The sequence below is a fragment of the Ursus maritimus genome, unplaced genomic scaffold (genome assembly GCF_017311325.1).
Source record: "Ursus maritimus isolate PB19 unplaced genomic scaffold, ASM1731132v1 scaffold_27, whole genome shotgun sequence".
NCBI lineage: Eukaryota > Metazoa > Chordata > Mammalia > Carnivora > Ursidae > Ursus > Ursus maritimus.
In genome coordinates this window covers 6268985-6283241 of record NW_024425230.1, presented here as the reverse complement: position 1 = coordinate 6283241, position 14257 = coordinate 6268985, and the positions used below count along the sequence as shown (strand labels likewise).

The 14257-nt window shown below is 38.2% G+C and overlaps 1 protein-coding gene across 1 annotated transcript in view; it reads right to left on the bottom strand.

The window, feature by feature from the left end:
• Window positions 1-14257, bottom strand: part of MCEE (methylmalonyl-CoA epimerase) — a 30085-nt gene that overhangs the window by 15622 nt on the left and 206 nt on the right. The window contains exon 2 of the mRNA XM_008687568.2: window positions 3730-4067. Coding sequence (XP_008685790.1) covers window positions 3730-4067 — 338 coding nt within the window. The remainder of the gene's footprint in view (window positions 1-3729; window positions 4068-14257) is intronic.

Sequence of the window (14257 nt, the reverse complement as noted above, 5' to 3'; positions counted from 1 at the left end):
TTCTTTTTGATGGCTGAGTAATATTCCATTGCATATATGGACCACATCTTAATCCCGTCATCTGTTGAGGGGCATCTCGGCTCCTTCCACGATTTAGCTATTGTGGACAATGCTGCTATGAACATTGGGGTGCATATGGCCCTTCTCTTCACTACGTCTGTATCTTTGGGGTAAATACCCAGTAGTGCAATGGCTGGGTCATAGGGTAGCTCAGTTTTTAACTAGACGTAGTGAAGAGAAGGGCCATATGCTCATAGCAGCATTGTTCATAGCAGCATTGTCCACAATAGCTAAATCGTGGAAGGAGCTGAGATGCCCTTCAACAGATGATTGGATTAAGAAGATGTGGTCCATATATACAATGGAATATTACTCAGCTATCAAAAAGAACGATTTCTCAACATTTGCTGCAACATGGACGGCACTGGAGGAGATAATGCTAAGTGAAATAAATCAAGCAGAGAAAGACAATTATCATATGGTTTCTCTCATCTATGGATCATAAGAACTAGGAAGATCGGTAGGAGAAGAAAGGGATAAAGAAAGGGGGGGTAATCGGAAGGGGGAATGAAGCATGGGAGACTATGGACTCTGAGAAACTGAGGGCTTCAGAGGGGAGGGGGGTGGGGGAATGGGATAGGCTGGCGATGGGTAGTAAGGAGGGCACGTATTGCATGGTGCACTGGGTGTTATATGCAACTAATGAATCATCGAACTTTACATCAAAAAATAAAATTAAATTAAATTTTAAAAGATCATATCAGAGTTCTTCAGTGCTTTTCTTCTGTTTACAATCAGTGGATTACAAGAAGAATAAACACTCACTTTGGGCTTTTCTGGGAAATATTTGTCATCATTTCTGTGCCACAATGTGATTTTTAGTTTAAGTGAATGAGGTCCATTAACATAGTCTAGACATCAAAAACAGAGTATCTGAATCTGCAGATATGGATTTAACATTTTAAAAGAAGGAAGGGCGTTAAGAAATAAATGGCGATGAGCCATAATGCTATAGAAGATTATGAGCATCTTCAGAAGACACATTTCTGAATGTTGCCTATCCCCCAAACAGGAAAAGCCAAAGTCACTGGTTTTTTAAATATCACCGTGTATGTGATATTTATCATTTTCTACTTAAGCAAGCACCCATCTTGAAGCTCCTTATATTTACAAAGGCTAGATAGGTTATTTCCTCAAGCATATGAGAATGCTGGTGGTTCCCACTTCTGGGTCTTTGAAAATAAAATCCCATCCCATCCCAGAGCTAGAATTAAGGATACTGCACCATGTACTGTTGATTACCTAAACTTTGCCCATGTCTTATAAGTAATTCCCTTACTAAACTCTCCTCGAATCACCCAGTTTAATATGCCATCCATTTCTTGCTGTTTCCCTAATCCTGTATCTGTGATTATAAGAATCATTAAATATGTCTTTACATTAAAAAAGAAAATTTACCCTGATATCTGAGTGGTTTCATTCAACAAAAATGTATTTGTTCAGGGATAGGCGAGGAATTCTGTTCTATCTGGTGAGTCAGGGAATCAAACCCCTGCATGTGATGATGACTTCATTTCACAGACTGCAGCAGCAGGCAACACTAACTCTCCCATGTTTCCATCCTACAACATATCTTCATTCAGAAAAAGTGTCATACTATTCTGGCAATACCACTTTTTAAAAAATTACCAAGTGCAGCATAGATTGGCGGTTTCCCCTTTTCCGCCTTTTAATTATAGCAACAGCGCAAGTTTGAGCAGGGTACCTACCGCCTGACTACAGACTGCACTTGCAACCAAGAGTACCATGTGACTAAGCTCGGGCCAATGGGACATGAACAGGAGTGACATGTGTAATTTCTAGATCCTCTCTTAACCGGTATTTGCCCTGTATTCTCTCTCTGCCTTCCCTCCCCTCTGGGACACCTCACTTCTAGACTGAGAAGAGAAAAATAAAATCCATCTATCCATCTATCTAATTAAGCCACTTTATTTTTTACAGAGAGCAGAGAACAATGACAGGGGGTGTCATACTAACTTAGCAACTAACTTTTCACACCTCTTCTTATTACATACCTTCATTTTATACTGACATATTTTCATTTCCCCCTTTTAATCTGTACTTTTGAATTTGCTATTACATTACTGAACTTCCACTGTTCTTTACTTAACTGAACTCTAACTCACATGGCAGCTTCCTTTGAAGGCCTGGGCTCTCTGATGTAGAACACAGACACTGTAGTGTGGGAGAGGGAAGAGTCAATTCAAAGGTTGATGATCCTGCTTCTCATCCTGGGGGCAGTGTCTTAGACAAACCCTCAGGTCCACTGAAATAAAGACTTGCAGCCAAAATTAACCTCCTAAAAAAAGGTTAAATATTAGGCTTGTTTAGCTCCTAACATGTTATGGCTCCCTTACCTCAGATTCCAAAACTTAGCCAATATAATGAAGGCAATCTGGCACCATGGCTAACAGTGCAGATCCTGGAATCAGAACAAATCTGTGTTGGCCCTCAGCCCGCCCACTAATTTGACTATGGGCAAGTTAACTGTCAAAGTTGAGTAGAACAGCTCATAGAGTAGCTGTGAAAATTAAGAAAATAGTACACACTGAGTCCTTTGTATACTGCCAGAGGATTCAATGTGAATTGTTAGTATAACTCTGTTCCTTTGCATATGCTATTCCCTCTGCCTGGAATACCTTTCCTCTCTCATTGATCTGAGGAATTCCTTCACATTCATTACAACTCATGCCCTGTGATGCCTTCTCACCTCCTCCACTGGCCAGGAGCAATCTTTCCCTTATTGATGTTACTGAGGAGACATGTATATTAATTCTGCTTTATCATAGGATACTGTAATTGCCTTTCTAAATAGCTGCCCCTCCTCACTGTCCGCATGGTCCGTTTCTTCTTCAGTGCTGAAGTTCACTACTCAGTGGAGTACACATTGTAGGTTCTCAAATATGATTGCAAAATGAACTGAATAAATCTTTGAATTCACTCTAGAATCAACCCCCTTCTCTACTAGATTAGGAATGAGGCCTACCAATTAATTATGCCAGTCTTTCTATCAAAAGAATTGTCCTATCAAAATAATTTAAACTGAAGCATAATTAGTTTCGCTGACATTACAAAAGGCAGTTATCTGAACATGAATATCTACAGATACAAGCTCTCTAATGAGAATGTTCTTGTCTAACATTTCAAGTTTTTCGTGGGAACTGTAAGCAGATGCAATTGAAAGGTCTTAAAAATCACAGTAATTGAAAATGTATTGCCTTTGTAATAAGGAACAAGTTATTTGAATTTTAAGGATAGAAAATAATCATAAGAATACTTAGCATGTATATGGAAATTCTTACTCTATAAAGTCTTTTCACCTTCTTCTTCTAATTGCCTTGTGATAGTGAAAACAGCTGTATTCCTATTACATGCAAGGTTATGTATAATCAATAAATACTAAATACAAATCTGTTTTGGCCAGCTTTGGTGGCCTTTGTTGTGGCTGTTAAATCCAGACTTCAATAAAATATATTATTATTAATTATTTAGTTTTCTAGAGGGAAAGAGAGTATATCTATGGATCCATCTTTGAGTGAGACCAGTATTACCATTCCCTTTAAAGAACTTAATACCAATTTCTGATGACAGTGACAATATGTAGTCTTAAAGAGTAAAAGATACTTTGTAAAAGAGAAATTTGAAACACCAAACATTGAAATAAAATACCTCAATGCAGATATGATGCATTCCTCCAGCCTTGTTTTTCTGCAGAAAACCTTCAATTGGACTGTCATTTCCCAATGGATGCAGCAGCTCCATCTTGGTGTTTCCCAGGTTGACAAAAACAACAGACACTCCATGCTCAGGAATAGGGACCGCCTCACTTACTTGGGCCCCCAGAACATTCTGATAAAATGCCTTGGCTTTTTCCAAGTCCGGCACTGCAATTGCTACATGATTGAGTCGACCCAGGTTCCACACAGGACCTGCCACTTGAAGCGAGGACTGTGATGTGGAAAAAGTACTTGCTTTTGGAACTGGAGTCTGAAGTTTGGAAAAAAGCCCTGGAAAATGGAACAGCCATTGATATCCTTTTTTTGAGAACTAACGCATTTATAAAATTATTTTTAAAAAAACTAAATGCATAATACACATAAAAATCATTTATATACCTATTCTGGTTTTAATTACTGAAATTAAATCAGGGAGATAAATGGAAAAACTATGTCAAAATTACTCTGCTCTGAAACAACTGCCTGGAATCAAAAAATTAATTCTGAGCTTTTTAGATTTAAAACAAAGATGGCATTTTTCATGATAATTTCTATTTACTGACAACACCTAAATGATAACAGCACAGCATTAAGAATTACTTGCTATTCTCTGCATTTCACAAGAGGTAAGTTTGAATGTGACAGTGAAACAACACACATTTAATGATGAGAACAAGCAATTTTCTTCCCTACCTATAACCAATTTTTTGTCTTATAGTAATATGTATTAAAGTCATGACTGTTAACAGTGCTTTTTAATGTGATTTTTTTTTAATAATTACAAAGGAAAATATCTCATTGTTTGGGAGAAAAACAAGCAAAGATTAAGAGGGTCCTTAAACTTGTGAGAATTTCCTCTGAGACCAGATTTTTAAAAACTGTTTCTTTTTATAATTTTGAAGAATTAGAAGCAGAACTGCTCCTGAATATGAAGAAATCTCTTTCATTTCGAAATGGAAGAGACCTATAATGTGTTCTCCCTGTGGATTACTGTATCCCCAGTCCCCAAGACACTGGATTTTAAGAGCCAGATTCTCCCCAGAATGAAAATTATATACATAGATGAGGTCTAAAAATAATCTTATAAAACTACATCACTTAATAAAAAAGGTTCAAAATAGCAAATAGAAGAACACATATTCTAAACAATTAGATTTAGCTCTTAATGGAAAATACAATAAACAGTACTTAGTATCACAGAGCTCTGGTTAACAAATAATTAATTCCCCTTTACTGAAATTATTGATAATGAGGAAATTAAAGTGACACTACTTAAGACCACAAACCTTGTGGGGAAAGGCAGTCTCACATGTGTAGTCTTCCAACCCCCACTCAACCGCATAAGGATGAAAACTTCCTTACCAACAGATAAAGAGTCCACACAGCCTGTGCAGGGCTTATCACAGGGCTTATCAGTGAATGCTCTTTTGTCTCAGCTTAAAGTGTGTGTGTGTCATAGCAGTCCTCTGCGGAGAGGGGACAGCAAAGAGCAGTGTGCATAGGTAAACTGAGCTACACTGGCCACTGGGAAAGACTCACTGGCAATGGTGGGCCAACACCCACTATTAAAGATAATCTTGCTTGGTCTCCTTTCTATTTACGTAAAGCACTGTTCCATCTACTGCTTGTGTTTTCTTTGAAGACTCTGACACCAAGACACAATGGGGAGAAGTGTTTAGAGTCCTCCCCTGGGATTGATAACCAGTGTATGGTACTGCTTGACAAACACGATGCATCATAGTTCAGTAGAAGGCAAAATTCAGCCTAAGATAGTCTTCTGCTATGCTCGAGCCTGTATTACTGATTACGGAAATACCCAAAGGTTGTCATTAACAATAGGTTGACACAGCTCAGTTCTATGGACTCACTGTATTTTATAATTCGAGTGTATTCCAAACTAGTATACACATATATAAATGTACAATTGAAAGTAAATTTCATGAAAAGCATGCCTAATCCTCAATAGATGTGATGTACTCTGATATTTTTCTACTCTGTTGTATTTTATTTCAGTTTTAAAAAAAATTCTGGTACTACCCACTAAATATCTATCTTCCCAAGTTTGTTGTAAAGATTAGATATTTGGTATAAAAAATATAATACGGTGTCAGACATACATAACAGGTGCACAATAAATCCAGCCATTCTCACTGTTACTGATTTACAATGGTCATTTGCTCACTGAGCGTTATGCAGGGTAATCTGTGGAGACCAAGAAACTATCTCGAAAGCATGGCGGTAGTGAATTTTAAAAATGTTAACAACCAACAAAATCATTGGTCAAACTGCTCTTCCCTTCTTTCCTTGCAACTCTTAATCTGTGCATTTTGCAAGGAAAGTTCAATACAAAATGTATTTGTATTAAAAAAAAAACATTGTAGGTAAGGCCAATGATCTTTAGAGTAAAATGCACATCAAAAGAAGTCGTTTGCTCTGTGAAATCTTAACGGTATGTCAAATACTGAGCCTAGGTATTTCTGAATTCTCCTTATCGGTGTTATCTCTACAAGAGATGGGGCAGCTGGTGGTTCTGTGGCAGGCATCCTATTACTAGCTATGGAACATATAGAAATATCATAGGAACAAATTACAAGATGTGCAAGTGAAGGTGAAGTTTTATATACTGTTCCAGTTTGTTGGGGGACATTCGAAAACCTCTGACACTGGGAAGGAAGCCCAAGCAACTCATGTTATTAGAAGCCTCCCTGTAGTCTACCTTTCTCCATAACCACCTTATCATTTGGAAATGGGAGAAGAGGAAAGAGTTATTAGAATGACTGGTTCTTTTTCAATGGAGCACAAAATCTTCATTATATGTTAAGAAAATAGAAAGATAATAACATCCTTATATAATGTAAAAGTCAAGGCTTTGTAATTACAGGTTTATCTTAACTCTAGAAATGTAAACTAGCTTGAGAAAAGAAATATCACTTTATTAGTTTTATCTGGTCTCTAGGAATAGAACAAAAATAAACCCAGTGATACTGGTGAGAATTCAATAATTCAACTTTTTTAAAATGAAGGGTTAAGAGGAGCACCTGGGTGACTCAGCTGGTAGAGCATGAGGCTCTTGACCTCGGGGTCATGAGGTCGAGCCCCACACTGGGTGTAGAGATTACTTAAATAAATAAACTTAAAAAAAAATGAAGGGTTAAGAACATAAAAAGCGCCAAAAAGTACATAAGATACCAGTATCATTAGCCATTAGGGAAAGGCTAATCAAAAACACAACAAGATACCACTTCACACCCACAATTAAAAGTGTTGATGAGAATGTGGAAAAACTGGAATCCTTGTACATTGCTGGTAAGAATGTAAAATGATAGAGCTGCCATGAAACAGTCTGGAAAACTCAAAAAGTTATTACACAATTAGCATGTGATTCAGAAATTCCACTCCTAAGTACCTAAAATAATTGAAAACATGTACTCAAACAAAAACTTGTACACCAATTTTCATGACAGCACTATTCCCAATAGCTATGGAAAATGATTCATATTTGTACAGTGGAATATCATCCATACAGTGGATATGAAGCAATGATACAACATGGATGAACCTTGAAAACACTCTATTAAGTGACAGCAGTCAGACATAAAAGGTCGTATGTTATGTGACTCCATTTATAGGAAGTATCCAAAATGGGTAAGTCATAGAGACAAGAAGCAGGATAGTGGTTGCCAAGGGCTGGACGGAGGAGCGAAGGGGGATTGATTGCTTAACTGGCAAGAGATTTCCCTTTGGGGTGATGAAAATGTCTCGGAATTAAATAAAGATTATGGTTGCACAACATGGTGAATGTAATAAATGCTGCTAAACTGTACATCTTAAAATGTGACGTTATGGAATTACCTTAAAACAACGACGACGACGACAACAACAACAACAACAACAACGGAGTGACTTTAGTTAAAAATCTAAAGTGAAATCCTGTAGATCAAGCAAACTGAGGCAGGAAACATGGACTAAAGGGGTACTGTGATATAGATCCTTATAGGTACTTAATAAAAAAGAGTTCTGAAAAGTTTGCTGTGAACATTTAAAAAATTATACTTTCTCCTTTGCCTTTGGCAACAAAAGATATTTTTAATTCAGGTTGCCCTCTGACTGGTAGGAATTCACAATTCTAGTTTAGGTTTCTCTGCCTCCTATCTCAGAAAGGTACAAGTGCAATACTTTGAACTCCATAATGTGTAATTTGTGACTATTCCACATAGTTTCACAATAAACGACATTATATAAATACGTGAATAAATGTATCAAATATTTGAAAACAGGAGTGTTGGAGCGCCTGGGTGGCTCCGTCAGTTAAGCGGCTGATTCGATTTTGGCTCAGGTCACAATCTCAGAGTGGTGAGATCAAGCCCCATGTTGAGCTCTGCACTCAGTGCCTGACTCTGCTTGGGATTTTCTCCCTCTCTCTCCTTCTGCCCCTCCCCTCTGCTTGGGTGTGCATGCTCTCTCAGGCTCTCTCTCTCAAATAAATAAATCTTTAAAAAATAAAAACAGGAGTGTTAAAACCCAACGGGATTGCAAAGATGAGTATCTACAGATTTAAGAACAAACAACTTCCACAAATCAGGAATCTGATATATAAGAAATAGATACGTTACCAAAGCTGATATGTTACCAAAGCTGATCTCTGATTCCCATCTTTCCCTCAATATTGGCTCTTACTAAATATTTTCAGTGCCTTGGCTTAAAAATAACATTGCATTTCCTTCCATCCAGATTGCATTTATGTCGGACCAGTCTTTTCAAACACTGGCTCCAAATAAGTAAAGGCTTAGCTGCAAGGGTCTATACTCAAATGCATTAAAGGTACTTACTGTTTAAAAGAAATTTTATGTTAAATTTGTACATAAAGTGTCACAAAATTGCGAAAAGTCACTTGTAATAAGGTCTTCCTTTTCTCCTCTCCTACCAATTTAAAAAAAATTTTTTTTTGTTTTTTAAAGATTTTATTTATTTATTTGACAGAGAGAGAGAACACAAGCAGGGGCAGCAGCAGACAGAGGGAGAAGGAGGCTCCCCGCAGAGCAGGGAGCCTGATGTGGGACTCGATCCCAGGACCCCGGGATCATGACCTGAGCTGAAGATATACACTTAACCATCTGAGCCACCCAGGGAAGAAGGAAGGGGGGGTAAACAGAAGGGGGAATGAAGCATGAGAGACTATGGACTCTGGGAAACAAACTGAGGGCTTCAGAGGGGAGGGGGGTGGGGGACTGGGATAGGCCGGTGATGGGTATTAAGGAGGGCACACATTGCATGGTGCACTGGGTGTTATACACAAGTAATGAATCATGGAACTTTACATCGAAAACTAGGGATGTACTGTATGGTGACTAACATAACATAATAAAAAAATACTATAAAAAAATAAATAAGGTCTTCCTAACTTCTTGATATAATTTCCATACTATAAGTTTCCCTCATTTGAAGTGTACAATTCGATGTTTTCTTATATATTTGCAAAATTGTACAAACTTTACATAATCTAATTTTAGCACATGTAATAAGTTTTTAAGTCTGAACTTTTGTATATCTTGTTTGAGGAGACATAACATACTTAGCCATTCATGAGAAGTGCCTTCAAGTTGTTTAGTAAGAAGCCCATTTGTTTTCAGCATTCAACCAGTGGATTGCCAACACCAAATACATATTTTCAACCTGTTTAAAACTCTGGCAGGGGGTGCCTGGGTGGCTCAGTCGGTTAAGCGTTTGCCTTTAGCTCAGGCCATGATTCCAGGGTCCTGGGATCGAGCCCCTGCTCGATGGGGAGCTTTCTTCTCCCTCTCCCTCTGCCTGCCACTCTGCCTACTTGTACTCTCTCACCCCCTCTCTCTGTCAAATAAGTAAATAAATAAATAAAACTTTGGTAGGAATAATTTTTTACTCATCACAGTTAGTAAACAGACTGTATTTTTGTTACCCCACTTATACATGACTCCATAATAAAAGTAAATCTCTCCTCACAGTCCTATAATTTGGCTACTGTTGTCTCCTAACAGGATCATCTTCTATTTTCAAAACCACCTTTTTTCATGAAGTCAATCCTTTGCAAGCCAAACTGGAATCTATTGTGTGTGCTTAACAGGATTCATTTTTCTGAGCTTCTCCTGTTCTTCTGCGAAGTACTATGTTCCTTGAAGGCGGGGTCATAACAAGATTGCCACATTATCCAGCAAACCCACTTCTGGGTATATATCCAAAAGAACTGAAAATAGGATTTCAAAGAGATATTTATATATCCATGTTTATAGATGTATTATTTACAATAGCCAAAATCTGGAAATAACCTAAGTGTCCACTGACAGATGAAAAGATAAAATGTGGCGTACACATATAATGGACTATTATTCAGCCTTAAAAAGGAATGGAGTTCTGACACATGGTACATCATGGATGAACTTTATTTTTTATTTTTATTTTTTAAAGAATTTATTTATTTATTTGACAGAGAGAGAGAGCCAGCGAGAGAGGGAACACAAGCAGGGGGAGTGGGAGAGGAAGAAGCAGGCTCCTAGCAGAGGAGCCTGTGTGGGGCTCGATCCCAGAACGCTGGATCACGCCCTGAGCCGAAGGCAGATGCTTAACGACTGCACCACCCAGGTGCCCCATGGATGAACTTTAAAAACATGATAAGAGAAACAGCCACTCACCAAAGGACAAATATTGTATAGATCCACATATGTACAGTACCTGGAGTAGTCAAATTCATAGAAAGTGGAATAGTGGTTACCAGGGACTGGGGGTAGAGGATAATGGGGGTTATTGGTTTTTTGTTTTGTTTTTTTAAAGATTTTCATTTATTCATTCTACAGAGAGAGAGACAGCCAGCGAGAGAGGAAACACAAGCAGGGGGAGTGGGAGAGTAGAAACAGCCTCCCAGTCGAGGAGCCCGATGTGGGGCTCGATCCCAGACCGCCAGGATCACACTCTGAGCCGAAGGCAGACGCTTAACGACTGAGCCACCCAGGTGCCCCAATGGGGGTTATTGTTAAATGGGTATAGAGGCTCAGGTTGGGATGATGAAAAGTTATGGAGATGGATGGTGGTGATGGCTGTACAATATGAATATACAGTTGACTCTTGAACAAAATGGGGGGTTAAGAGTGCCGACCCTCAACACAGTCAAAAATCCACATATAACTTTCGACTATCACAGATTGTAACTGTTGACCAGAAGTCTTACTGATAACATTAACAGTCAATTAACACATATTTTGCACGTTATATGTAATATATATGCTATATTCTTACAATAAAGTAAGCTAGAGAAAAGAAAATGTTAAGAAAATCATAAGAGAAAATATATCTACAGTACTTTACTGCAAAGTTGTGAGTATACTTGGATCCATGCAGTTCAAACCTGTGTTGTTAAGGGTCAACTGTATTTAATGCCACTGAACTGTACATGTAAGTATGGCTAAAATGGCAAATTTTATGTTATGAATATTTAACCACAATAAAAGAAAAAGTGGGGTTATTTAAGGTTCAAGCATCTTAAATAGGAGGATAAATCAGAGCTGGCCTTTAGAATACGCTATTTTCATTTTACTTTTCCCTTGTGACAAGATGTCTATGTAATTTACCAAAAAAATATATCTTTATTAATATTCAATTCTTGCAGCAATAAACGTATGATGTTTTGGAAGTTACATTCCCTTCCCCTTAGTTTTTGCCATCAACTACTGAATAAAAGTATTTCTAAAGATACACATATAAAAATGTCTCTTCTCTAATATTCAAGTTATTATTGATATATTGACTTTCAGGTTTTGTGTGTAAGTATCATACGAGAAGCAGCATGCCATATGGTTAAGAATGTGGGCTCCAGTGTTAAACTGCCTTGGTTCAAATCTTGACCCTACCATTAGTTCTATAACTTGGGCTAGTTATGTACCCTCTGTGTCTTTCTTTTCTCGTATAGTAAGATAATACTTAACTCACAGAATTGCCATGAGACTAAAATGAATAATACATATAAAGGGTTTAGAAAAGCACCTCGCACAAAGTACATAACAAATTCCAAGAACGATCATTATTAGCACTTACAGAAAGGTTACATCAATACTTTGCTTATAAATGTGAGCATCTCTGACTTCTAACATATTTTACGCTTTTAAAGGAAAAAACTGGTTGTGCACCTACCCTATATATGATACTAGACTTACATGAAGAATCTTTCTCAAACACTAAAGATTACTTGTACTACTTGTATTAATGTTTTGGCGCACATAGTATTTCAGTATTTCCTGTATCATTTCATTAATCCACAATTTACTACTTTTTATGACAAGGAGACTACTCTCCTTTTACTCTGGAAAACTTACGATATGGGCTATGATTTTAGAAGATCTTGGTAGTATTTCAGTATTTAGTGACTACTGACACCCTGCTGGAAGGTATTATAGGCATAGTCCTCTTTTTGCTTTTTGATACAAGAACAGTGATTTACAATTTTTTCAAGTTAAAATTAGTTGCTTATAGGAACACTCTAACTCACCCACACTGCTCATGACTATCGCTTTAACTTGAGAACTCCTTTTAATATCATATAGAAGTGGAAACTATGTAACAATTCTGCCTTTCAAGAACTGTATAAGCTGGTTATTATCCCCAATGCAGATACGCCCTAGTCTCTAGGCGTTCTCCATACTTCTGGGATTCACCAATAGTAGAGAACTGAATCCTAAGGCATACCATGATGTACCATCTTGTTGATTTGATCTCATCTTACCAGTAGAGACCCATGGCTTTATTTCGTTGCTAGAGTTATGCAACAATATTACCATGTAAGCTTGCCTAAGTCTGTAATCTTGCCTAAGCGAATGGTGAAATCATGAATTCTGAAGTGGGAGTACATCATGTGCTAGCCTAGCTCTGCCTATTAGTTCTCATGGCCATAAAATAGATACAACAGTAATAGTTCGGTGAGCACTTCAATCTTCATAACTCTGCATCAGACAATATTATTTTTCCCATTTGCAAACAAGGAAAATAGGCCTGATTAAGTAATTTCTTCAAGGTCAAACTAAGCTGGGCCTCAAGCCCAGGTCTGTTTGACATCAAAGTTGATGTTATTAAACCATGATGTTGAATTTTCTCTTTTCCTCTGAAATTTTTACCATTCTTTTGATTCTTAACTTTTAACATCTTTAGTGTGTGTTTTATGAACAATATCTACATTCTAACAGATGGCTTTCCAAGATTTAATAAGAGATGAGTCTTTGTCTTATTTTTCTTATCTTTGTGTTTTTGCAAAGGGTTACTTGCTATTGTGTGTGAGCTAAGATACTGCTTGTACTTTACCAAGGAGAGGAAGAACCAGGAGGGTGTGTTATTATAAAACCTTGATAATCACCTATTAATTAGATTCATTTCAACAAGCTGTGCTCAGCCCCCTATAAAATTTTTTCATGTATACATATCACCTCTTTAAACTGATAAAGTGCAGAGACAACTAAAACTATTATGGCGTTGCTTCTTTGTATGTGGCTCATACTTAGCCCTGGGGACTTGCAATGATAAATGTATAAGAAATGTTGTGACTGGTAAGGAAGACTATAGTGATCAATAAAGAAGTTTGAGATGGGACTTCAAAGGATGGCTAGAACTGTAAGTTGGAATAGGTGGAATAGAGAGAGGACCATCTAACAGAGATCTAACATTATTAAAGGTTCATCCCCTTGAAAACTTTCTGAAGGTGCTAAGCTGAAGGCTTTATGGCAAATGTTCAGCAGTAACTCTTGAGACATCACTTGGCACTCTTCCTAACAGGGAATTTCAGATTAACTGAAATAGTGGCCTTCTGATGAAGAAGAAAGAGGACAAAGAAAGAGGAGAAAGTGAGTGGCTTTAGAGTCAGAAAACTTGAGTTTCTGCCATTACTGAGTCTATCCCGCCTTTTTTTTTTTTTTTTTTAATGGAGGTTTAGGGGACTCCAGGAACCTTCCAAATCCATCTGCCTTTCTCTTTGCTGTTTCTATACGGGGCAGAGCGGGAAAACCACTCCTTAGGTATTCTTTACACAACTGACCTCCAAGTGTTTCCAGCTGGATACTGGAAGTACTTGGGAGTTCAGCTTACGTTTTTTAAAGGACTTGCCCTTCTTTCTGGTTTCTCCCCAGGCTATGGTGCACTGGACATTAACACTCACTGTCCCTCTGCCATTTACTTCATCTCCTTCTGTCCCAGCCTTGCTGTCTGTCCCCTCGGGCAGGTCCCTCGCCTCTGCGGGGCCGTCTATAAAGAGGGGCAATGTCAACTGCACCTCCTAAGGTGGCTGTGAGAATCGGATACTATAAGGAAGCCCCACGTTAACCTGAGGCGTTCCCGTAAGATACCTCCTGCCTAAAGGTGCTGACCAGGGAACAGAGCGCAGTGGACTTAAGTGCTCTGACCCCCGCCGCCTCCTCCAGGCCCCCGCCTCGCGTCCCGCGCGCCCCGCCCCCGGAGAGCCCCGACCGCGCGGG